The sequence below is a fragment of the Euprymna scolopes genome, chromosome 37 (assembly GCF_053919585.1).
Source record: "Euprymna scolopes isolate OS-2025 chromosome 37, ASM5391958v1, whole genome shotgun sequence".
Lineage (NCBI taxonomy): Eukaryota > Metazoa > Mollusca > Cephalopoda > Sepiida > Sepiolidae > Euprymna > Euprymna scolopes.
Genome location: NC_136518.1, coordinates 35,633,686 through 35,658,510, shown reverse-complemented (window position 1 = coordinate 35,658,510; position 24,825 = coordinate 35,633,686). Strand labels below are relative to the sequence as shown.

The 24,825-nt window shown below is 30.1% G+C and overlaps 1 protein-coding gene across 2 annotated transcripts in view; it reads right to left on the bottom strand.

Moving 5' to 3' along the window:
• The window catches only part of LOC145261134 (uncharacterized), a 123,034-nt gene that overhangs the window by 79,011 nt on the left and 19,198 nt on the right, over window positions 1–24,825 (bottom strand). For both annotated transcript variants that reach the window (XM_080119407.1, XM_080119408.1), the window contains exons 3-4: window positions 11,607–11,753; window positions 6,606–6,752 (exon numbers count right to left, since the gene is read on the bottom strand). In XM_080119407.1, coding sequence (XP_079975533.1) covers window positions 6,606–6,752; window positions 11,607–11,753 — 294 coding nt within the window. The remainder of the gene's footprint in view (window positions 1–6,605; window positions 6,753–11,606; window positions 11,754–24,825) is intronic.

Genomic DNA, 24,825 nt, shown 5'->3' with positions numbered 1-24,825 from the left:
GTTTATATTGCTGATTTAATATGCTTATATTGCTGATTTAATATGTTTATATTGCTGATTTAATATGTTTATATTGCTGATTTAATATGTTTATATTGCTGATTTAATATGCTTATATTGCTGATTTAATATGTTTATATTGCTGATTTAATATGTTTATATTGCTGATTTAATATGTTTATATTGCTGATTTAATATGCTTATATTGCTGATTTAATATGTTTATATTGCTGATTTAATATGTTTATATTGCTGATTCAATATGTTTATATTGCTGATTTGATATGTTTATATTGCTGATTTGATATGTTTATATTGCTGATTTAATATGTTTATACTGCTGATTTGATATGTTTATATTGCTGATTTAATATGTTTATATTGCTGATTTAATATGTTTATATTGCTGATTTGATATGTTTATATTGCTGATTTAATATGTTTATATTGCTGATTTGATATGTTTATATTGCTGATTTAATATGTTTATATTGCTGATTTAATATGTTTATATTGCTGATTTGATATGTTTATATTGCTGATTTGATATGTTTATATTGCTGATTTGATATGTTTATATTGCTGATTTAATATGTTTATATTGCTGATTTAATATGTTTATATTGCTGATTTGATATGTTTATATTGCTGATTTGATATGTTTATATTGCTGATTTAATATGTTTATATTGCTGATTTAATATGTTTATATTGCTGATTTGATATGTTTATATTGCTGATTTAATATGTTTATATTGCTGATTTAATATGTTTATATTGCTGATTTCATATGTTTATATTGCTGATTTGATATGTTTATATTGCTGATTTAATATGTTTATATTGCTGATTTAATATGTTTATATTGCTGATTTGATATGTTTATATTGCTGATTTAATATGTTTATATTGCTGATTTAATATGTTTATATTGCTGATTTGATATGTTTATATTGCTGATTTAATATGTTTATATTGCTGATTTGATATGTTTGTATTGCTGATTTGATATGTGTATATTGCTGATTTGATATGTTTATATTACTGATTTGATATGTTTATATTGCTGATTTAATATGTTTATATTGCTGATTTAATATGTTTATATTGCTGATTTGATATGTTTATATTGCTGATTTAATATGTTTATATTGCTGATTTGATATGTTTATATTGCTGATTAAATATGTTTATATTGCTGATTTAATATGTTTATATTGCTGATTTAATATGTTTATATTGCTGATTTAATATGTTTATATTGCTGATTTAATATGTTTATATTGCTGATTTAATATGTTTATATTGCTGATTTGATATGTTTATATTGCTGATTTAATATGTTTATATTGCTGATTTAATATGTTTATATTGCTGATTTAATATGTTTATATTGCTGATTTAATATGTTTATATTGCTGATTTAATATGTTTATATTGCTGATTTAATATGTTTATATTGCTGATTTGATATGTTTATATTGCTGATTTGATATGTTTATATTGCTGATTTGATATGTTTATATTACTGATTTGATATGTTTATATTGCTGATTTAATATGTTTACATTGCTGATTTAATATGTTTATATTGCTGATTAAATATGTTTATACTGCTGATTTAATATGTTTATATTGCTGATTTAATATGTTTATATTGCTGATTTAATATGTTTATATTGCTGATTTAATATGTTTATATTGCTGATTTAATATGTTTATATTGCTGATTTAATACGTTTATATTGCTGATTTAATATGTTTATATTGCTGATTTAATATGTTTATATTGCTGATTTAATATGTTTATATTGCTGATTTAATATGTTTATATTGCTGATTTAATATGTTTATATTGCTGATTTAATACGTTTATATTGCTGATTTAATATGTTTATATTGCTGATTTAATATGTTTATATTGCTGATTTAATATGTTTATATTGCTGATTTAATATGCTTATATTGCTGATTTAATATGTTTATATTGCTGATTTGATATGTTTATATTGCTGATTTGATATGTTTATATTGCTGATTTAATATGTTTATATTGCTGATTTAATATGTTTATATTGCTGATTTAATATGTTTATATTGCTGATTTAATATGTTTATATTGCTGATTTAATATGTTTATATTGCTGATTTAATACGTTTATATTGCTGATTTAATATGTTTATATTGCTGATTTAATATGTTTATATTGCTGATTTAATATGTTTATATTGCTGATTTAATATGCTTATATTGCTGATTTGATATGTTTATATTGCTGATTTGATATGTTTATATTGCTGATTTAATATGTTTATATTGCTGATTTGATATGTTTATATTGCTGATTTGATATGTTTATATTGCTGATTTAATATGTTTATATTGCTGATTTAATATGTTTATATTGCTGATTTAATATGTTTATATTGCTGATTTGATATGTTTATATTGCTGATTTAATATGTTTATATTGCTGATTTGATATGTTTATATTGCTGATTTAATATGTTTATATTGCTGATTTGATATGTTTATATTGCTGATTTAATATGTTTATATTGCTGATTTGATATGTTTATATTGCTGATTTAATATGTTTATATTGCTGATTTAATATGTTTATATTGCTGATTTGATATGTTTATATTGCTGATTTGATATGTTTATATTACTGATTTAATATGTTTATATTGCTGATTTAATATGTTTATATTGCTGATTGAATATGTTTATATTGCTGATTTAATATGTTTATATTGCTGATTTAATATGCTTATATTGCTGATTTAATATGTTTATATTGCTGATTTAATATGCTTATATTGCTGATTTAATATGTTTATATTGCTGATTTGATAGGTTTATATTGCTGATTTAATATGTTTATATTGCTGATTTAATATGTTTATATTGCTGATTTGATATGTTTATATTGCTGATTTAATATGCTTATATTGCTGATTTAATATGTTTATATTGCTGATTTAATATGTTTATATTGCTGATTTAATATGTTTATATTGCCGATTTAATATGTTTATATTGCTGATTTAATATGTTTATATTGCTGATTTAATATGCTTATATTGCTGATTTAATATGTTTATATTGCTGATTTAATATGCTTATATTGCTGATTTAATATGTTTATATTGCTGATTTGATATGTTTATATTGCTGATTTAATATGTTTATATTGCTGATTTAATATGTTTATATTGCTGATTTAATATGGTTATATTGCTGATTTAATATGCTTATATTGCTGATTTAATATGTTTATATTGCTGATTTAATATGCTTATATTGCTGATTTAATATGTTTATATTGCTGATTTGATATGTTTATATTGCTGATTTAATATGTTTATATTGCTGATTTAATATGTTAATATTGCTGATTTGATATGTTTATATTGCTGATTTAATATGCTTATATTGCTGATTTAATATGTTTATATTGCTGATTTAATATGTTTATATTGCTGATTTAATATGTTTATATTGCTGATTTGATATGTTTATATTGTTGATGTGATATGTTTATATTGCTGATTTGATATGTTTATATTGCTGATTTGATATGTTTATATTGCTTATTTGATATGTTTATATTGCTTATTTGATATGTTTATATTGCTGATTTAATATGTTTATATTGCTGATTTGATATGTTTATATTGCTGATTTGATATGTGTATATTGCTGATTTAATATGTTTATATTGCTGATTTAATATGTTTATATTACTGATTTAATATGTTAATATTACTGATTTAATATGTTTATATTGCTGATTTAATATGTTTATATTGTTGATTTAATATGTTTATATTGCTGATTTGATATGTTTATATTGCTGATTTAATATGTTTATATTGCTGATTTAATATGTTTATATGCTGATTTAATATGTTTATATTGCTGATTTAATATGTTTATATTGTTGATTAAATATGTTTATATTACTGATTAAATATGTTTATATTGCTGATTTAATATGTTTATATTGTTGATTTAATATGTTTATATTGCTGATTTGATATGTTTATATTGCTGATTAAATATGTTTATATTGCTGATTTAATATGTTTATATTGCTGATTAAATATGTTTATATGCTGATTTAATATGTTTATATTGCTGATTTAATATGTTTATATTGCTGATTTAATATGTTTATATTGCTGATTTAATATGTTTATATGCTGATTTAATATGTTTATATTGCTGATTTAATATGTTTATATTGCTGATTTGATATGTTTATATTGCTGATTTAATATGTTTATATTGCTGATTTAATATGTTTATATGCTGATTAAATATGTTTATATTGCTGATTAAATATGTTTATATTGCTGATTTAATATGTTTATATTGCTGATTTAATATGTTTATATGCTGATTTAATATGTTTATATGCTGATTTAATATGTTTATATTGCTGATTTAATATGTTTATATGCTGATTTAATATGTTTATATTGCTGATTTAATATGTTTATATTGCTGATTTAATATGTTTATATTGCTGATTTAATATGTTTATATTGCTGATTTAATATGTTTGTATTGCTGATTTAATATGTTTATATTGCTGATTTAATATGTTTATATTGCTGATTTAATATGTTTATATTGCTGATTTAATATGTTTATATTGCTGATTTAATATGTTTTTATTGCTGATTTAATATGTTTATATTGCTGATTTAATATGTTTATATTGCTGATTTAATATGTTTATATTGCTGATTTAATATGTTTATATTGCTGATTTAATATGTTTATATTGCTGATTTAATATGTTTATATTGCTGATTTAATATGTTTATATTGCTGATTTAATATGTTTATATTGCTGATTTAATATGTTTATATTGCTGATTTAATATGTTTATATTGCTGATTTAATATGTTTTTATTGCTGATTTAATATGTTTATATTGCTGATTTAATATGTTTATATTGCTGATTTAATATGTTTATATTGCTGATTTAATATGTTTATATTGCTGATTTAATATGTTTATATTGCTGATTTAATATGTTTATATTGCTGATTTAATATGTTTTTATTGCTGATTTAATATGTTTATATTGCTGATTTAATATGTTTATATTGCTGATTTAATATGTTTATATTGCTGATTTAATATGTTTATATTGCTGATTTAATATGTTTATATTGCTGATTTAATATGTTTATATTGCTGATTTGATATGTTTATATTGCTGATTTAATATGTTTATATTGCTGATTTAATATGTTTATATTGCTGATTTAATATGTTTATATTGCTGATTTAATATGTTTTTATTGCTGATTTAATATGTTTATATTGCTGATTTAATATGTTTATATTGCTGATTTAATATGTTTATATTGCTGATTTAATATGTTTATATTGCTGATTTAATATGTTTATATTGCTGATTTAATATGTTTTTATTGCTGATTTAATATGTTTATATTGCTGATTTAATATGTTTATATTGCTGATTTAATATGTTTATATTGCTGATTTAATATGTTTATATTGCTGATTTAATATGTTTATATTGCTGATTTAATATGTTTATATTGCTGATTTGATATGTTTATATTGCTGATTTAATATGTTTATATTGCTGATTTAATATGTTTATATTGCTGATTTAATATGTTTATATTGCTGATTTGATATGTTTATATTGCTGATTTAATATGTTTATATTGCTGATTTAATATGTTTATATTGCTGATTTAATATGTTTATATTGCTGATTTAATATGTTTATATTGCTGATTTAATATGTTTTTATTGCTGATTTAATATGTTTATATTGCTGATTTAATATGTTTATATTGCTGATTTAATATGTTTATATTGCTGATTTAATATGTTTATATTGCTGGAGTTGCAGATATTCTGTATTCTGCTGATTTACTCATTTGTTTGAATACTGTTTATTGGTTTTATATTTGTTAACAAGTTTTGTACATTATTTGTAAATTTCATTTCTTAAGTTTTAAGTTAATATCCCGAAAACTGATCTTCTTTGGTTCATATCTAATGCTGTTTTCGAATGCTAGTTTTTTAGTACTTGTTTTTCATTTATTTTATTGTATTTTATTCTACTGTATAAGCTGTGTGGTATAAACTAATTAATGGCGTCTTCTTTGTTGACTATTGTAGCTCACAACCTCTGGTCCATCGCATCTGATAAAAGTCCAGCTATTAGATAATGAAGATATGGGCGAGAATAACATAGAACTTGATTGGTTAGCTAGGTGTAGTTTATCGCCAACTGATAATCCCATTAACTGTCATCTTCAAGTGGCATTTGGGTCTTGATAATGTGGTAACATGTTATAAAAAAGTGATGATCTGGAGAAATGCTGGGAACAAGCATTATTTGGTAACTTTCCTTCTTCCAGGCTAGTTGCCTTTATTAAAGTCTACTTTACTATTCCATCTAAAGATAAGAAGAGGAGAGATGGATTCAACTTCTGCTCCCAAACTTATAGCACTAGCTGTTTCAAATGGTCACTCATTTAAGTAGTGATCAGGCTCAGTGTTTCTTAACTTGAATATATTTTTAAAACGTGTAAACTAACTTTGCAATTCATGAATTTTCTTTTCTTCATTGTTAACAGTAAGTTGAAAAATCAGCATTTGTTTTTTCGCTTCTTGATACTGCTCGTTACAGATTTCATGGTCATCCTGCAGGCGGGCAATTATTGGTGAGGCTCGGTCAATTTGTTCTGCAATAAATAAGAATTAAACTTTGTGAATTTGCATTACTCGCACTATCATTTTGGGATGTTATTTTCACAACATTTCAGTCAATGTAACCTTCGTCCCTCTTTAAATGGGTCTTACTGAAGTCAGGAATCTTTATGTCAAACTCGGGAATCATAATTTTATTCTTAGTATCAACCTTCAGAAGACTGTCACTTAGAACTGCTTAGTACTTAGCACTTGTATTTATTACATTATAGGTCCTTGCTAAACATAAGAATTCAATATATAAAGTTATCTTGTTACATTTTCAAAGTTCGACTAAAATAGCATTCAATCTGACAAATCGAACCTTTTCTGGTTAGTCAATTTAAATTTGTTATTGTAGTACCATTTAATTAGTGTAATAATATCATATTTTGTTGCAATTTATTTAAAACTGACTGTCTGGCTAAAAAAATTTGCTAATATGAAACATTTTTAAATAAGCACCTAGAAATAAAAATCACCATTTTAAATTGAACAATATAGTAGGAATTGTCTAGCTTAAGTTTAAAATGTGCAAACAGATTAAAGTTAAAATTTAAAATGATTCACTGCATCTCAGACAATGTCAAATAGGTATAGTTAGTAAATATATAAAGGGAAATCTATCGACCCATTTGTTTATTTTTTGTAGAAATGAATATAGTTGCACTAAATTCATTTCTCTTCATGGAGTCCATAAAAGTTTCAAAATTGTAATTTTTATCTTTGAATTTTAATAAAATTTTAACCAGTTCAAACACAAAATTATGTTGATTCTGATAATGTGAACAAATTTTGATAATTTTAAGATTGTACAATGGATGATATTTGCTGTTTCTGAGAATGTTCGATGTGATAATCTGGAGATTACACATTACAGATAACACTGAATTCTTTCTCTTACTATAAAACCAGGAGAATATGCCTCTCAGTGTTGAGCACAAGTTATGTATACTTGGCAATCAGACTGATGATTAATTATCTTCTTTATTTATTTATCTGTTTTTCTTTTCAAGGTATATTCTTTCCACTAAATACCGACTGGTGTCTTTCTTCCGAACCCTTGCCGGTTCACAACATTAAGTTAAGAAACACATTTTAACAAATGTTTAGTATCATCCATTATGTCAATATTTAAAAATGTCAAGCGTTCATTAAATCCAGACTATTTATAGCGTACAAATTTTTTTTATTTCACTAATAGAAATGTCCTTTCCCCTTTTTTTTTTTTTTAATTGTTTAGATTTTGACCTTTTCTTTTTCTCTGATTTTATAAATTCTCCTTTTTTTTAATTGATACATTATTTTTAATTTTAAAGATTACGACAACTGTTTTCTTTTTTTACATTTTATTTCATATCCAAACTTAAACATTGTTCAACGTGATCAACATCTCAATTAATTACTTCTTTAACTAAACTGTTGTAAATTGTTGTTGGTGGCAATATTAATAATATATCTGACTCAAGGGATTATCACCTTCTTTTTATCAGTTTTAACGATTTTTTTTTAAAGAGGCGTAATGCTGAACTTGTCCAACAGACTTACTTCCCTTTGTTTTAAAAAATTCAGAAAAACAAAAACACAGTATAGTTACAAAAAATGAAAGCTAAACAAATTACATTACCAGGCAACATCAAGTAGATACAGTTAGTTGTATATAAGTGTGCATTGTTAGAAAACGATTCAAATTATGTGATGTTAAAACTGGTTTTTTGTTTTATTTGTTTGGTTATACACTGTAATATAGTAACTAAAATTAAAAAAAAATGTTAACACCTCCGTTTAATATTTTGGATTATTTTTAGCTTGTTGGAGATATCTTCCCTCCATACATATTGTTGGAGTTGTTTGTGCAACCACCAGTTACGTAAGATTAAATATTTGTCTCAATGTCAAACCTTTTGGCTTTCATGTTTCACAGCAAATTCATCCTTTAGAGTTATTTAATGTCAAAATACCATGTAGCATCATTAGGCTGGAACCCACATCTTTCTCAGAATATTAACCACCTGTTTGGAGGCATGCAACCCTCCATCAGACAGCTGCTGTATTCTGAATCTCTTGCTTCCTTAAGCTTGGATTTATTGAAGCTCCAACTAATTTAGTCAAAAAACATAAAATTATTACACATCTTGTTAACAACAACCGGAGTATCCTTTTAATCTCCATGTGTTTAACTCATGTGGATATGCTTACAAAATCAGAAAATTTCACAGATCCCAGAACTTTCGAAACATGTTTTTCTATGCTTAGCATTGTTAGACAACCACCTACATGGGTTGTTGGCTGCTGAGACATCTGTTAAAGCATTCATTGTTTCCAAAGCTCTCTAAAATGACACTTGGTGTGACCATGCACATATGTATATGTACTTTGCATGAGTTGTAGTGCACCTGAGCACTGCACACAATGATTACATTATTATTATCGTAGACAATTCACCCAACACAATTACTATTGTAGCGTTTGTGGACGCTTGGGGAATGTCCCGCCATTATATGTTCTATCATACAAACAAACAATAAACAAAGAAACAAAACAAAGGTGATATGTTTGAAACAACATATATCTTCCATAAAACCAACACAGCCCACTTACAATTGGATTGTGTATATAGAAATTAGTTCAAGAGTCTGAACAGAATGTGTGCAGGTGTGTGTGAAGTTGGGAGGATCTGTCTCAGCTATCTTGAATTTTGTGCATTATGCACATTTATTTCTGGTAATAGGAGGAAGAGAAAAGACAGAGAATCTTTTTGTGTTTTGCCCCTCATACTGCCGTTTTCAACGCCGCCTAGAATGGCGAAAAGGGAGATTATTACGTCTTCTAGTTCATGCATATGTAAATAAGTGCGTGGAAAGGGTGCGTGGGTGAAATTTGAGCGGTCACCCCTTTCTGAACACAGCATAGCCAATTCTATAGTCTGTGATGGTATCCATCAAGATGATATTAACATTCACGTAACACCACAATTATCATCATCATATCTTGTCACTCCATCTCTTCAACCAGCGGCGTGCGGTTTCATTACCAACACTGAGGTCTTCGTCCGTGCAGTTGGGCCCCAGTGGGCAAGATGTTAAAATGTGCTCGATGGTCAGAACTTGGGCACCACAGGGGCATTCAGCAGTTGTAGAGTAACCCCACATGAGGAGGTTGTCGCCAGTTTTTGCAACTTTTGCCCTTGCCCTATTCAGAGTGACCCACTCAGAACAGGACAGGTGTGTGCCAGGTGGTAAGGTTTCACTGGGCTCTGGCAGTGCTATATTTGTAGACTGAGGGTCTACCTCTCTCCACATCTGCAGCCGGTAAGAGGATGTAGGAGTGTCCAGTAGTTCCTCCACTGTGGCAAAGCTTCGCTGGGACACAAGTCGTCTAGCTATCTCCGAGTAGCCATAGAGAGGGTGTCTGGGGTCTTTGAGTTGTTTAGTATGCTCAACTCTCGCAATTATATCCCGGCGGACTTAAGGTGGTGGTATGCCACTTAATCGGTATAGGGCTGGTAGAGGTGTGCTTTTTAAGTTTCCGGTTATGATCCGGCAAGCTTTGTGGAAATCTGCGTCAATGCGGTGAGCATGGGCTGAGCGAGACCATACTGCAGCACCATATTCAGCCGTGGAGTAACATAGGGCTAATGATGTTGTCCTTAGCATGTGTGGGTCTGCTCCCCAACTCGAGTTAGCCAGTATGTTGACTAAGTTAATTCGAGGCGCGATCTTCTTTCGGAGCTTGTCTATGTGTGTCTTGAAGGAGAGAGTTCGGTCCAGTGTGATACCAAGGTAGACTGGATATGGTTCATTTATTAGCTCCTTACCTTCCCATTGGATCTTCAGCTTCCTGTTGGTTATGTGGTTGTTAAGGTGGAAACTACAAACTTTTGTTTTCCCAGGATTGGGATTGAGGAACCATTTCTTATAGTAGGAGGCTAGGGTTTTTAAGGCACTGGAGATTCTTTTCTCAATTGCTTCAAAGCTCTTGTCTTGTGTCGCAAAACACGTGTCATCCACATAGATGAATTTATAGATGTCTGTAAATTCTGGTAGGTCATTTGTATAGATATTAAACAAAGTCGGCACCAAGACAGAACCCTGGGGCAGACCATTCTTCTGTGACCTCCACCGACTCTGCCTACCATCTATTTCGACAAAGAATCTTCGATTCCGGAGAAGAGATTCTATAATGGAAACCATTTTTCTGTTCTTCAAGGTCTGGCCAACTTTCAGCAGAAGTGCTCGGTGGTTGATGGTGTCATAGGCTGCCGTGAGGTCGATAAATACAGCCCCTGTGATTTTTTTCCTTTCATGCCCATCCTCTATGTACTGAGTCAAGTTCAGAACCTGACCAACACATGAACGCCCCTCCCTGAACCCAGACTGGTCGTCCGTAAGCTGGTTACGTTAAACAGATGAAAGAGAAGATGGGCAAAGTCCACAAAGAGTCTGATGACATGTTCCCTCCATTTACTGAGGAGGAATTGAAGACTGGAATTAAACATCTCAAGTCTAGAAAGGCATCAGGACTCGATTGTATCTCAACAGAGATGATCCAGAATTTTGGGCCAAAATCTCGTGAATGGATCCTATCACTGTTCAACTCTTGTGCTGCTGGATACAACATTCCCAAGATCTGGCGATGGGCAAAAGTTATAGCTCTTCTTAAACCAGGGAAAGATCCCCAACTACCATCTAGCTATCGCCCTATATCCTTGTTGTGTGTGCTGTACAAGTTGTATGAACGCCTCATTCTGGCCAGGATATCACCAACACCACAATTTGAATCATATAAGTAACAACAATAACAAATTTTAAAAACATTACTAAAAACTGAATAAGAGAAAAACCACTAACCATCGAGCTTCCTTATTTTCTGCTGCAGTTGTTTCAAGTTTTTTCGATAATCTAACGCCTGTTTTTCAAAAGCAATGATCTTATCAGCCGCTGTTTTATTCTCAAAGGTAAATTGTGACAACTGTTTGGTCATCATTTCAATGGATCCTGAAAAAAAAATCTATAGTTAACAAAAAAAAATTTTTTCATTTAAAAAAAAAAGAAAATTTTTTTATAAAAAGATTACAATATTTCCTGAAATATTTCCGTTGAGTGATCATGTTTAATTTATAATATCATTTTTGTTGGTCCTCCATGCTCAAGTTTGAAATATCATTTTCCTTAGTCTATCCTTATTAAGTTTAAAGTATCACTTTGTTAAGACTTTAACCAAGGGACAGTCAAGAAATATTCATACAACAATAAGTTCAATCACAAATCCTTGTAAAAAATTCCCAAAAGGCAAAGCGGTTGTAAGCAGTTCAGTGAGCAAATTAATTTCGATAAAAAAATTTTTTTTTTAAATCCAAAAACAGTGAATTTCGCTTATCAATCTAAAATACCATTCTGCCTCATTAAACAAGGCAGCAACTTTATTCACAGAATAATCTTTAATATGCCTGGATATTACAGGCAGTAAATGGTGAGGTAGACCGAGGAAGGTCTGACTTGAGTGTGTATCAAGTGATCTGATTGTATGCACCATGATTGATATTAACCCTTTGAATTGGATTGCATGGAGAGCAAGGAGGGACACTTAATTATCAAAACATGATGATTATCAGCAGCAGCAAATTTTCTGGCATAGCAGGAAAAAATAGCAAAGTTCTTCAGATTCTTAAAATGGAAATTTTCTTTACTTCTTCAGTTGGCAGAATATGCACAAAACGTAAACTCTTTTTCAATACCAATTTTTGTTATATATTTTAATCGGTCTGTTATGCTGAAGTTTCAAAATATCATTTTCATTAGGCTGCCATGCTTAAGTTTGAAATATCTTTTTTCTTAGGCTACCTTGCTTAAGTTTGAAATATAATTTAGTTCCTAAATGCAAAGTCCGAGCAAAGAAGTTATCAGTATAGAAAATCTTCCAGCATTTAGCGACCACTACATAGAAGAGATGTGATTTTGTTGCTAGTCAGGTGGGTCGATAAGGTTGAGGAGGTATAAGTACAGTAAGTTCATTAAAACACACATACAATATTGCGGTGATGCAACACCATTTTGCTACAATCAGTGTGAGATCTATTAGTTACGAAATTCTTTTGTGCATCCTGCCCCCCCCCCAAAAAGAGGATAGCAGTTGGTGCACTACCTCAAATGTGGTAATGATACTCTATGCACGGATGAATGGTAGCTTTATAGAGCTGTAGAATACTGGCATGTGTGAGAAGTTTTCTAGCACTGTAGAGGGAATCTACATTTTTTGTGACAGACTTGGTAGTACATTTTATGTTGCGTGAGAATGTTGAAGAGTTTGAATATTGAACTCTTAAAAAGGCTGCTATTGCCTATGACAATCAGTGATTCGAAAGTTTGTTTTTTTTATTTTAAGGGAACAGGTTTTGATACATTTTTTTATTCTAATATATAAAATTAAGTCAGTTGGTGTCTCGACTTTTGTCATTGATAACTTCCATCCTACAAAATTAATATTTCAATTTGAATAGTCATTTTATTTTATTCATCGTTAGTTCACGTTAAGAAAAATAAAATATATTTGATTGGATTTACTTTTGTTTAGCCCCATTCCTATTTATTTTGAAAGCATTTAGAAAATACGTATTTTTCTTGTGGAAACTGGTAAGCATCAAGCAAAATGAATTAAGATGTAAAAGATATGATCTACATGATCTTTTCATTGATTTATATTTCAACACGTCTTCTTATTGTTAAGTATAGATTACAATGTTATTCTATGTATTTCTAAGTATAGCCGACTTAATTTCCTTTAAAAATCTGTAAAAATCAAACATTTTTAATAGGTCTCCAGTTGTACTTCTTAGCTGCATCATAAAGTGGTTTGTAGTATAGAATGCTATGGGATGCCAAAAGAAACTTAACAGACAAACAAATAACAATGAAAGCAGACGTTGCTAAGGTATTAGCTGAAAACATTCCTTGATCAATAGTTTGTGCACCATGGCACCTAAATAGTTGGCTAAGAACATAATTGATTCCCCTAATTTCAATGCTATTTTCGTACAATTGATCAGCGTTTATAAATATTACTAGCTGTCTCAACTTAGCGTTGTCCGGGAGAACTTTATGCATATTATATTAGTTGCAAATATCTGTCTATGGAATTTCAATGATATTTTCATACAACTGATCAACCTTTATACAATTTACTAGTTATCCAGGTCTAGCATTGCCCAGGAATATATTATACATTTTATATTGGTTGAAAGTATCTGTCTACGGAGTTTAATGTTGTAAACGTGCACAATGATGCATGTTTAGTAGGGTGCTTAGGTGCATGCTACTAAGCAATGCTTATCTAAGAAAAGAGACTATCCAAGAAATCAGATGAATTCTTTGAAATATTAACAGCTTCTTGGAAACAGAGGTTCATGCTGATAAATCAGAAATAATGTCCAATCAAGATAACGAACTCCAAAGTGAGTAGGTTTTATACTCAAGGATAAAATAGCTCATCATTTTCAAGTAAGCTGGCTGACACCAATATCTGTACAGATTCAAGCAAAATGGTCTGTTTCAGACAAAAGGACTGTTTGTGTTTAGTTGTATTTGATTTGTGTGTTTCAGACAAAAGGACTGTTTGTTTTTAGTTGTATTTGATTTGTGTGTTTCAGACAAAAGGACTGTTTGTGTTTAGTTGTATTTGATTTGTGTGTTTCAGACAAAAGGACTGTTTGTGTTTAGTTGTATTTGATTTGTGTGTTTCAGACAAAAGGACTGTTTGTTTTTAGTTGTATTTGATTTGTGTGTTTCAGACAAAAGGACTGTTTGTGTTTAGTTGTATTTGATTTGTGTGTTTCAGACAAAAGGACTGTTTGTTTTTAGTTGTATTTGATTTGTGTGTTTCAGACAAAAGGACTGTTTGTTTTTAGTTGTATTTGATTTGTGTGTTTCAGTCGGACTCTGGTGTTGTAAATTAGTGTATGGTCACAAGAAAAATACAAAGAGACTAAATTTATATATTTTATTTTCCATTTAGTATCGAGAGTTAGTAGTCCTTCCTGTTGACCTTGTGTTGGTCATGTCACTGACTGTTGGGCTGAGTGTGGTGATGGTTGGCTTGATGCTGCTAACTAAAATAGCCTCTGACGCTCTCAATATTTCTATTTATATACAACACACAGACGTAGTTCTTGACATATGATAGGATTGACATGATGACGAGCGAATTGTTCGATGTCATATGTGTTTCTCTCTACATATTTATCGTTCAGTGAGGCGTAATCTCTTTAAAAAACACTTATCTGACCACCAGAGACCAATCCCAGTCTCCAATCAAAATTACATTCCAAAGCCTTTTTTGTGATTTGTTATTTCGACAATAGGATGTCCTGCCAGTCATCGTAATAGTCCGCGTTCAAACTTAAAATAACTAAGTTGAACAAACCTTTTCACGATTTCTCCTTGTCAAACCAAACTAAAGTTCTACATCGACAATCTGGAGGAAAAACAGTTTCCGACACCTTCACAACCAGCTACTTGTGGCCTGGTTACAACAACAGACACGATTCTTTTTTTGGTGCTGCTATTACTAGCTTACATTTCTGTCTGTTTATCGGTCGACATATGTTTTGTTTTATAACATTGATTACAGTCAGAAATTTAAATTATTTTGTGTTCGGTTAGAAAATGGCTGTCATTCTGACTGAAAGTCTGTCGTTTTGCAGCCAAGTATCATCATAACTTCATACAATAAAATACTATTGCTTGTTTTAAAACTCAGAGTTATAATCTTATTTGGAAGGGAAATCATTTTATTACATCACCGACTGAGACCACAATGAGCGGACAATTACGATCTGTGCAGTGAACAAGGACTGAAGCAAGTTTTCAACAAACAATTTATAAATTCTAAAACACACACGCACACATGTGCACACATGCGTGCACACACAGATACGTACCCAAACACATACATATATAAATTTATTTATTTATTTATTTATTCAAGAATTGATATATATCGTATATGTAATGAAAACATCTGTAGTTTCATCCAGTACTCCTGATTGTGGTCTTCTGGAATCTAAGATGCTAGCCCAAACTTTATCTCTTGTTCTATATGCAAATTCTCAATCAATTTGGCTGATTATATACAGGTATAAACAAGAAATAAGATGATTAAGCAAAGAAGAAACTATAGAGAACAAAAACAAGATGATGATTTAATTTCAATATATCGTTTCATTTACAAAATTTTGTCAAGAAAAGCGTTTATTGAACAGAATCTAATCAGATATACATAAAATTAAAAGCAGTGGTGGAAGAAGAAGAGCCCAAATATGGAATGAGTAAATTTCGGGATTATATTTGTGTGGCAGAGAAGTTTCGCGGTAGGCTGAATGTTGGGATGTATTTCCAGGTATGAGAAAGATTATTATATATTTATAAGCAAGATGGATAGCAGATCAATGTAACATCAGCAGGATTTGGAGGTTTTCCTTCTCTGACCACAATGAGATTTTAAAAATATAGTTCAGCAACAAATAAGGAGTAATATAGAAGCAGCCACATTGATTACAAATGGTGTGCTTTCAACTGAATTTCAGTCATATTAAAACTAGTTAAAACTGCATACATTATAAATTAAGGAATATACTAAATGAATATATTCGAATTTTATCAAATACTACCTGAAATACACATTCAATCTACACCACCTTAAACAAAACAATAATTATTGCAACAGATATCAACAAATTATTTCTGCTTCCTTGTATTGAGCCTAAACCAAATCATTGAAAAATCGTTCACGACATATTGCAAAACAAATCATACATATTCAGAAACGGCTCACTTCACAGTCCTGGATATATTAATGTTTTCCACTGCAATGCTTTGACTAATGAGAGCAGCTATTATCACTGGGAGCAGATAGAATATATATTTGCTTAGATCAGCTCCACTGTAACTTCCATACATACAAATATAAATTCATTACCCTTTCTCTGCTTTAAAAATACTTGCTGTATCAGGATATTCATATAAGCAAAGTCGTATACACACTTATTCTATATATGATATTTAGCACTTTGGGTTAACTTATCCCATGTATCAAATACTGTATTATTACTATTATAGCTCCAGGGCAACACTAAGTTAAGAAGAGAAGTTGTTTCTCCCAGGCAACCCTGTATTTAAACTCACCTGCTCAGCTATTAGAAAATTAAAAAAAAAAACTTTTGATAATTTTTTAAACATATTAATTGTTCAGAACATTTTTAGACAATGAATTTTTCAGGTTATAGTAATAAGCCTTTACCTAACCATTGGCATGTAGCTCAACTACTAAATTATTATTCATTATTTTAAGATTTTTATTTATTTGAGATTTGCCATACAATCCCCTCGTAGCTCACTATCTATATAATTAAGTTTGTTTGAAAACCAATGTATATATAAGGCTGGCTATATCTTGGCAGTCTCTGTGGAAAGGGGTTAACAACGTTCAACTGCAAAAATCGATTTTCTATCAGTGTATATCAAAATCAATGAAAGTGAACAAAGAGCGTTCTGGATGTTCAGTTAATCTCCTATGCATGCATATCTTATTCTCCTTGTGTATAATACAAGTAAAGGAAATTAAAAGCAAAGACGGGGAGGGGTCGTATTATAGACAATTATACATGTTTACAATGTTCTTTTATTATATAATGAAAAAATATGATATACAAAGCCAATTAGAGAATCCCAATGATGAAATTATATATATATATATATATATATATATATATATATATATATGTGTGTGTGTGTGTGTGTGTGTGTGTGTGTGTGTGTGTGTGTGTGTGTGTGTGTGTGTGTGTGTACATATTAGTGTTGGGACAATTAATCGGAATCTGGAATCGGAAAAATTGGAACTTTTGGGTGTATCGGAATCTGTATCGGAATCTGTAAAATTTGAGCCTCATTTTCGATTCCAAAACGATTCTTTTATTTTTTTCCTGGAAATTATAAAGAAACAAACAAGATGTTTTTATTTATTTATTAGAAGAATATTTATTTATAACATGAAAGTAAAGGACATTGAACCAGGTTTTCTGGATGCAATTTAATTATTTTATTGGTAAATTATAGCAAAGTAAATAATCAAGAGTTCACTAAGTTCACTTACTTTTATTGTCTTAGGAAACCCATTGAAAAGCTGGCACTTATTTTAGCACGTAGGTGATAAAAGTTACCCCTCAGAGTTCACAGTTAAATTTAAAACGACAAGTTTTATTTTTAATTTTTCTGGCGCTGACTTGGTCTAGTGTTGTCTGGAGTGGTCAACTTTGAAATAGTCCTGTTTTATTGCATTTATTTATTTTGCCACAAGTGAAAACCACATAAAAATCTCACTAGTTAATCAAAACTTGGGATAAAATAGTAAAGATTTATCAAATCAAAAAAAAAAAAAAAAATTATATGTACATTTTAAATCATCCCCCCAATGCGATTCTACTTTTTCTATGTGATTATGTGTGGACACACTGAAAAAGAAAAAAAAAAAATTATTGTAGAATTTAGAGTGGATTGAGTTGCACATATGAATTTAGCGTAAAATGACCACCTTTTTCCAAGCTATTCTAACTTTTAGGACAGTTAACCAAATTTTTTACCACTAACCTTACTCTGGACAATTATGTCATAAAACCACTCGACATCGTTCTATTTTTCCCATTACCTCCCAAACTTAGGGTTAGTAGAACAAAAAATAAAAACGTATTTTGTATGACTATTCGCAATGACATATTTGATACTAAAGATTATGAAACAAGCAAAATTGACCACTTTGGTCTGGAAGAGTGATCATTTTCCGTTAATTTTATATGCAAAACCGACTTTTTGTTATTTTCTTTCTTTATTTTTTCAGGCATTTACACGTAATCGCCTGGAAAATAAAGAATCACATTTTTATTTTCTGGTGGATTAATATCGGTTGCAGAATTCTAAAGATAACTTTATTTCTTTCACAACAAAATGTTATACTTACAAATGGGCAAAAAAGAAAACAAGTCGCGATAATTTGTTTAAAGTTTTCAAAGTAATCACTTTAAAAAATTTTACCGAAATCGCCTAATAAAAGTAGAATCTTATTTTGGGGGATTGGTTAATGGTAACTTATGATCTTAATATACACATTTGCTATTATTATTATTATTATTATTATTATTATTTTTTTTTTTTTTTTTTTTTTACTCACTAGGAGTAGTCACACAAGCCATCATCAAAGATTGCTCTTTCAGAACAACTTGTGGTATTCCCTGGAGTCTGAGTGGCAACAAGTCTCCCCAGATTTCAGTACTCTTAACCTCTTTTGAAAACCTTTGCAAAAGAATCTGCATTATCACAATAACAGCTTACCATTGATTTCTCATTAGCGTCAATCATTTGTCTTCACGAGAATTTGGGTGGTAATAAGCCTCCCCAAGATCCCAGTCCTCTTTGCGCTACTCCAGCGGAAGTCTAGCTAGTGCTTTCTCTCCCCGGTATTTCCATCCTCCTTGACCCTCATTATTTGGTGTGGTGCCCGTTATGGTGACACTCACAAAAAGGGAGGGGGCAGTATCTTACAATTCTATGTGATGTTCCTTTTTGTTTTGTATCTGTAGCCGTTTCTGTGTCCAGTTTGTGTGTAGCTGACTCATGTGTAGTGTTCGTTTTCGCATTCAAGGGGTTTTCTTTAATATTTATGCAGTTTTCATTATTGAAATTCGTTGTATCTTCTCTGCAACCCGTCTGATTCCAATATCTCCTATTCTATTTCCAACGTTTTTCAGTATCGTTCCTAGCGCTCCTACTATTAGGTTGGTGCAAAAAAACAAAACAAAAAAAAACAGTTCTTATTTGGGCCAGCTTATAAACGGTCCAAAGCATCTTATTAATGATCCTGTCCATTTAGTTAAGTTTCGGCTATAGAGTTTCGTTTCGAGGAATTTTCTTCTTCTTCTTCTTCTTCTTCTTCTTCTTCTTCTTCTTCTTCTTCTTATTATTATTATTATTATTATTATTATTATTATTATTATTATTATTTGTATGTCGCTTTTTTTACAGCAAAGCAAATCAATTATTTTATCAAATTTTTATCATCAAAATAAAACTTGAACTTCATTCATAGAAAAAAGGCACAGATTAATTAACAAAGCCCACGCCCTCCTCATGTTAAAAATGTTAATTTTTAAATACTAACATTATTATTTAGAAATTCGTTCGTAACAAATGTGAGGCGTGTTGTTCTCATTTTGCCTATCAATCGTCGACTATTTTCAACTGTTTATGAAAACTTTCAAATAGCATGTTGTACACTAACGACGAACTGATACAATCTGGCCTTGTTTTAAAATTAAAATAATTCTTTTGTTGTCTTACAATTTTCAATCAATTACAAGTAAAACATTTGAAAAAAAAATATATGCGGAAATTACCCGGGGAGTTTTGTAATAATTTGCAAATTTACAAAAAAAAAAAAAAGAAAAAAAAAAAAGAAACAACGCATCTCTAAATAAATATTAATAAATTTTAAAAGAAAATTTGGGAATCTTCCCATCACTAATATATATATATATATATATATATATATATATATATATATATATATATATATATATATATATATATGTAACACAATCACGTTAACACACTGGTTCTTGCAAGATCACCGAAGTTAAGCAACATTGAGCCTGGGCAGCACCAGATGGATGACCATTTGGGAAGGCTAAGCGCTGTATCTATTCGGCCGAGTCATAGAAGTTTCCAGGTTGGTATCTGGAGGGTACATTTAACTCGCGAGGAGAGATGCATCCCCAGTCTTCATTAAGATATGCATCTAGGAGAAGGAAACTCTGATGTAAAAATCTGCGGCCTACAGTATACGCTGTCCTGTGGCAGTCATCTGCACCAACAAAGGTTAGCAGTAATCCCAAAAAGAGTGGTTGGTTCTACACAAAGCCTTCACCACTATAAACAAACCATCTGTGTGGATTTCTGAGCAACTTAGTTGTTGTGGTGGAAACTCATACGCTGAAAATCGACGGGAGAGTTCATCATAGACTTTTGTCATTTGTTCATTCATTATATGCTCTGTAATTACATTGAGCTTCTTAAATAACGATTAGCATATATAAAAAGGAAGTATATATATATATATATATATATATATATATATATATAAATGCAACTTTGTCTGTGTGTGAGTTCGTTCTTTATAGTGTCCGAAATTAAGTAACAGCAAAATTAGACGTATTTAAATACTAGAACCTGTAAAAACCAATTCCATATAACCATTTACAAGTAAGACAAGGAGAGAGAAGAGGAAGTAAAAACCACTTGAAATAATTATAAACTTTTATTTAAAAACGGAAAAATTAATTGAAATGGGAGGGAGGAAAAAATAATAATAAAGTCTGAAGTTCACCTTTTAACCATATAAAAGACTATATTTTGACTGGCAAAAAATACCCCCTTTTGGCAAACCTTAAAGATTCTAGTAATAGTTCAGAAGAGAGAAATAATAGAATTAAAAGATAAGAAAAGATTAAGAAAGAGGCAAAACTTACTTTGAGGTAAGAATAGTTTGTTTTTTTAGAAGCAAGGATAATTTATACAGAATTTTTTTTAGAGTGAATAATTGTCATTCCTGCTTGAGATAGTATAAAAATAAAAAATGTTTCGTTCGATTTTCTTCTTTTTTATCAAATAAATCTGCATCTTCTTCAATTTTCTTTTACTTATATTTGTCGGCTTTTACTTGGGGAAAAACATTAGTTGACCTGATGTAGCTTCGACAGCTTAGTCAAACGAAAACTTTCTTCTTATTAGAGAAGGCTTTTTCTTCTTATTAGAGAAGGCTCTTTCTTCTTGCTGCACCATTGAAGATTATACACTTTCTTTTTCACTTCAAATCTTTCCTGAGGAACAAGCAAATTATTGTTGTTTGCACCGTCACTTTTTTCACTCGTCTGAGGTTTAATATATGCACTTATTTCTTTTCCTCTAGACAAGACTTTTGACTTGATTTTTTAAGACTTTTCTGTCTGAACTCAGCCGGCATTTTTCTCTTCGTTTTCGTCACCTAGACAAAAATTTAACTGACGAAATAGGACCTTCATCTAGAGTCTCCTAGTGTCTCGCCACGATGGGTTACTACATCCAAGTCTGATATTTCAAAGAAAGACCTTGCACTCCCAAAGGCCAAGGTAGCAACAAAGAAACAGTCACGTGCTATCAGTAGCAATCTACAACTACTTGCATAGAGGGGGGGGTTAAAGAAAGAAGAAAAGAAAGAGAGAAAGAAGGGTAGATGGAAGAATTAAATTCTGACAATGGACTTTGAAACGGCTAAACAGATTTTCTTTAAAATTTACTGAACTTTAGTGCATAAGTCTGGGAGTGATCTTACTTAAGTTTTGTTTAAGAATACCCCAATAATTACCGATAATCAATAATCGAAACCATTATTTTAATTTATCTATCATCGGTAGAGCAATTTTTTCCATGTCATCGCTTAGCAACAATGATAGAACAACAGACCGTGAAAATTCTACCGTGGGTAAGTTGATAACATGTTGTTTTTTGTTTGTTTTTTTTGCATAACGTGGTCTGTAGGTTCAAACTCCGTACGTAAATTTCTTAATTTTTTTTTTTTCATTAACTGAAAATTTTTTTATAAGACTTGAAAATCTGTGTTTTTTAGCAGTGGAAAAGTAAATTATGTTTCTGTTTTTGAACGTCCATTGATCCTGAAAAATTTGCAAGACAGTCTTCATACATATTTAGTAAAAATGTGATTCAAAGGTTTCTTATATGTCGGTTTTAAAAAAACATAGGCCCTAACAGCCAAGAACAAGTAGTATGCCTGGCAACATAAGATAAGGAATTTTTCGACACAGTTGACTAATTGTAGAACTATACAACGACAACCACATAAATTCTTACAATGAATAAATGGTCGATGTTGATTCTGTGGTTTCTGCCGCATATGATTCAAGAAATCATGGCCCCCAAAATCTCACCAATGTTGTTGATTTTGAGTTGCTAAGGCGACAAATCAGAGAAATTAGATTGTTGCTGGCATGGTGCATCCACTGTGTGCGGGCTGCGATGATTAGTAAGGTGTCAATATAATTGAAATTTACTAAAATAATTTTAAAATTACAAAAAAAAGAAAAAAAGAAAATATTGGAATTACCAAAGATACCGATAAAAAAATTAAGCATGAAAAAGCATCAAAGCAACCCCTGAGCAAGGCCAGGTAACACTGCTAGTACATATATATATATATATATATATATATATATATATATATATATATATATATATATATATATATATATATATAAGCGTTGTGCCAAAAGCAAACCTATTTTTTAACTAAAAAGTTGAAGAGCTATGAAGACGGGAATGGTACCATTAAAACAAGCAACCTTTTGTGCTCCAGAATTTATTTTTATACATATTCATCACCATTCTCAATGCATTTTTGCTAGTGATGAGCGATGGCTGCGCATGTGCGTCTGTAGTGTGCTTTATCATATAAGGGATATTCCAAAAGTAAAACCTCCTATGTTTTTTAACTCCAAAAGTTGAAAATCTACGAAGACAGAAGTAGTACCATCAAACGAGCAACTTTTTGTGCTCCAGAATTTATTTTTCTACATAGTCATCACCATTATCAATGCACTTTTGTCAGGAATTTAATGACGCATCTCTGCTTGTAAATTAATTTCTGATAAAAGATTGTATGAGGGATAGTGTTAGATTATAGATGTCAGATTTGCTAGTATGGATTTTGGTGCAGGTGAATGAGTATCGCGATCATGACCTTGCCCGTCCATTGGACAATAAAGTTTTCACAATGTATTCTGGAGTGATCTGACATCAGAATGAGATTTGACGAGGTAACTTCAGAAACGCCAGACTCAAACCGATATGAGATCATGTGGATAAAGTACAATTAGATTTTAAGCGATAGTTGTGGGAACTTGAAGAGAATGGTTCTGGAAAAAATGGCTAAACAACGATAAAACTCTGAGAATTGCATGTGGCGGTAGACACTGATCTGTTTCTCAGTCTATCGATCTATCTATCTCCCTCTAACAGTCACTAAAGAATATAACTGTCTCTCTCCTTCATGATTAAGTGTAGATTTTAACATATTTCTCTCAATAGACATCTACTTCAAATCTCCGTCTTATCTTAATCTTTTTTTCTTTAATGCCAACAAAATTATTCAAACATTGGGTTACAGCTACGCAGACGACATGGCAAGAAGTTACGACGAAGAGAAAAGTAGCAACGGCAAATAATGGATAACATTAATTCAGATAACAAGCAACCACATGACTATGAAGGACAGCACAATTTTAAAAAAATAAAGAAATGGCAAAAAACAACAAAAAAATAAATATTTTGTAACTGTTAATCGAAAAATTATTGTTTGAACTTATTCAGAAGAAAAAAACTGAAAAGAAAAAAAAAACAAAGAAAAAGTGTGGTTAGGTAATGAAAGAAAAAAGGATAATACAAATAGTATTAAATTAATTTAAAATCGGTTATATTTTGATGGCGTAAGTGTGGGTGCGTAATGAATGTCTGAGAATGGCATATAATATATATATATATATATATATATATATATATTTAATATAAAGCTAATAGTGAAGCATTTATTAAGACAATGAAACTCTGAGTGTGCACTATAAAGTGGTTGACTCTCAGAGGAATAAGGTCACTCTGGACAATTTCTGCAATAAAACCGAAGTGAAGGCCATTCCATAATTGATAGATGGGATGGTATGGAATGACCATTGAGCCGACATCAATCATAATCCAAGAAGAATGTTGTGCAAAACTGACGAGGAATTTCTGATTTAGGATGATGATAAAAAATGGCTAGTATATTTAGTTCCTGGGTATGTTCTTCAGTGATGGGCGTCATTGTTTTTCCTCTTTCTATTTTTCACTTTTTCTATGACTTAATTTCCCATTCACTTATTTTTTCAATGTCGGGTGTGGGGTGGGGTTGGAGTGATATTTTGTCGTTTCAATTTGATGCACC